We start from the raw sequence: 2965 nt of genomic DNA on the forward strand, positions 1-2965 counted from the left end.
CCCCCTCCCGCCACAGCAAGGGAAAGAAGACGCACCGCCCAGGGGCCGGGCTCCTGGGTCGCCACAGCCAGAATGAGGAGGGGAGGGAAGGGGCCTGCTGCAGGCTGAAGGAGGGAACCACACGAGAAGACCGAAAATGACTTTATTGCAGACGTTTTGAGGAGTGGGGGGCCCTGGAAGGAAGGCAAGGAGGGCACACGCTGCAGGCCCGCGGCCAGGCGTCCTTCAGGGGTCAGCGCCAGGAGTAACGATCCCAGGGCTCTGGGGAGACCCTGGCAAGGGCAACTGCTGTTTCTGTAGTCGCTCCTGCTGGAGTCTGTCTCTGTTGGCCCTGAGGAGAGAGCACCGATTGGCTGGGGCAGGGACCCAGGAGAGTGGTGCCAAGATAGTGAGGAGGGGGCTGGAGGGAGCAGGAACAGACCTGGCCCGGGCCCGCGTGTCATTGTAGATGGCAGTGATGAGCCGGTCCTTTTCGTCCATGAAGCTCCGATGCACCTGCTGCAGCTTCCTGGAAGAGGTAGTTTGCAATTAACCCCGGCTCCCCATTCCTGCTGTCCCCCAAGTCCTGTTCCCCTCCGTTCCACCTAAAACCAAAAATTAAACAAAAAACCTCACTGCCATCGAAGAATCAGATCTGACTCATAGCGACCCCTCCTTGGGTTTCCGAGGCAGTTTCACTGCAGAAGTAGAGTGCCCCATCTTCCTTCCGAGGAGTGGCTGGTGGGTTTGAACTGCCAGCCTTCTGGTTGGCAGTCAAATGCCTTAGGCACTACACCACCAGAGCTCCTTCCAGTCCATCTAGCTTTACGTATGTGCTACTTCAGCCTAACCCTGCCTGCGGTAGGTGGGGAAGGGGCACAGAGTGGGCCGGTGCTTGTCTAGGCTCCAGTGGCAACCCAGGTCCCTGGCTGACCCGCTAAAGATAGAATCATCCTTGTAGGAGACCAGAGCGGGCTGTCCATCTAACCCTATCCCTGCACCAGGCAGGCTGCTGGCGGTGGGCACCGGCCTGGGGGTGTCTGCTGCAGACTGTCCCCTCCTGAGCTTGCCAAGGCCGTGGGAGTGGGCGTGGCCAGGAGCCAGCAACTACAAGCAGCAGGTGAGGACAGTGCTAGGGAGGCCAGTGAATGCATGTGCTTCTTGCTCACGGTTTTGGTTTGCTCCAAGAGCAGCCAGCACCAAAGAATTACATTCAGATGATGGAAAATGGAGAAGGGCAATGTCAGCACCGCTGCTTTGGCCAACTAAGAGGCTCCAGAGAGCTTAGTGAAGAGTTTAATGAAGTTCTTAACAAAACTCAAAATCATTTAAAAAAAAAAAAAAAACAGGTTTGCTAGTCTGATAGAGCCCGGTAAGACCTCTGAGACATGGCCACTCCAGGTCTGGAAGTGAACTCACTCTTGTGGCCTGCAGCCAAGCAATACACAGGCGTAGGAGGTAAACATTTACATCAAGTAGATACACTCTAGAGAGATCAGATCAATCCTGAGAGAACAGAAGGGCAGTGTTTGCACAGGGAGGTAGCCTGCAGGGTGAGAATGCAGGGGAGGGAAGAACACAGGGAAGAGGTAACTAGAGGAAGCAACTGCCAAGAGAGCTGTTACATTGTGCGGATTGCGGTCAATGTCATGGAACAAAATGTGTATGAACTACTGTATGAAAATAAATTGCTCTGTCAACGTTCACCCAAAGCACAATAGAAATTGGGGGAAAAAAAAGTTTAATGAAGTTCTTAGCTTGAGGAACCAAGATTGGGGACCAAGGGACCATGGGGATGGCCTGCTGAGCTCACCGAGTCCCCAACCCGCCTGCCCACACCCGCCACCAGGGGAGGCTGGAGGCACCTGAAGGCGATGTAATGCAGGCCCATGCCCGCCAGCATGAACAGGACGCAGTACCCCAGCACCTGCTGGTTGCGTCTCTGTTGCTGTTTCCGCGCCTCAGGCCCCTGCGGCCTCACAGCATGGAACTGGGCCCAGTACTGTGCATTGGGGGGCTCCCAGGAGCTGCTGGGAGAAAAAGGGAGGAGGCACGGCATGAGGATAGGGTTCTGCGGAGACCTGGAGGGATGAGCTGGGGGCAGGAAGCTGTACCTGCGTGCTTGCTGGGCCGGTCTAGGATGGGCTGCCGTTCCTGGAGACTTTGGGGGCCTCACCGAACGGAGCAGGTGGTCGTAGTTGCGGCGGCTGTGCTCATGGCTGAGCACGTGGTATGCCTCACTCAGCTCCACAAAGCGGTTGTGCAGGGCCGGGTTCCCAGGGTCCCGGTCGGGGTGCAGCTGGGGTGGAGCAGGCCTCCTTTCATGCCCCTTTCCATGCTCCCAGGACCTATCTCAACGATGTCCACCTACAAGGGCTCACGTCACTCCCAGAGGCCCTGGTTGGGCAGTGACCCACCTCTGGAAGGCCAGAGCCAGGAAGCATGGACAACTGGCCCTACCCTGTTCAAGCCCTCCCTGGCTGCCAGCCTCAGCTCTCACCGTACACCCTGGTCCAGGCCTTCTCAAGGAGCTCTGGTGGTGTCGTGACTAAGGCATTTGACTGCTAACTAGAAGGCTGGCGGTTCAAACCCACCAGCCACTCCTCGGAAGGAAATCTGGGCAGTCTACTTCTGGAGACACACCGCCTCGGAAACCCAAAGACGGGTCGCTATGAGTCAGAATCGACTCAATGGCAGTTGAGTTGAGTAAGAGGCCTTCTCAGTCAACGGTGGACAGGTAGGTCCAGAGAACCAAGCCCGGTCCCTCAGACAGAACCCCTCCCACCTGGCCCAGACTCCCTGGCTTCAGGCACCTCTCACTCCCGACCTTGGAGGCTGAGGGAATGTGGCACCATCCTGGGACCCACCTCCATTCCTGGGAACTTGGAACGCATCCCCATCTGGCTCAGACTTCCCCTTCCCCCCTCAGCGGCACAGGTACCTCTTTGGACTTGGTGAAGAAAGCTCGTTTAACTTCTTCAGGGCT

General features: G+C 57.1%; 1 protein-coding gene across 1 annotated transcript in view; it reads right to left on the reverse strand.

Annotated features, from left to right (window-relative positions):
* Positions 1 to 225: 225 nt before the first annotated feature.
* Positions 226 to 2965, reverse strand: part of DNAJC4 (DnaJ heat shock protein family (Hsp40) member C4) — a 4118-nt gene continuing 1378 nt past the window's right edge. Inside the window, exons 2-6 of the mRNA XM_007944988.1 lie at positions 2921 to 2963; positions 2094 to 2278; positions 1845 to 2006; positions 422 to 508; positions 226 to 331 (exon numbers count right to left, since the gene is read on the reverse strand). Of these exons, the coding sequence (XP_007943179.1) occupies positions 226 to 331; positions 422 to 508; positions 1845 to 2006; positions 2094 to 2278; positions 2921 to 2963 (583 nt within the window). The remainder of the gene's footprint in view (positions 332 to 421; positions 509 to 1844; positions 2007 to 2093; positions 2279 to 2920; positions 2964 to 2965) is intronic.

Source organism: Orycteropus afer, unplaced genomic scaffold, assembly GCF_000298275.1.
Source record: "Orycteropus afer afer isolate SDZICR_OR568_19922 unplaced genomic scaffold, OryAfe1.0 scaffold00130, whole genome shotgun sequence".
Taxonomy (NCBI): domain Eukaryota; kingdom Metazoa; phylum Chordata; class Mammalia; order Tubulidentata; family Orycteropodidae; genus Orycteropus; species Orycteropus afer.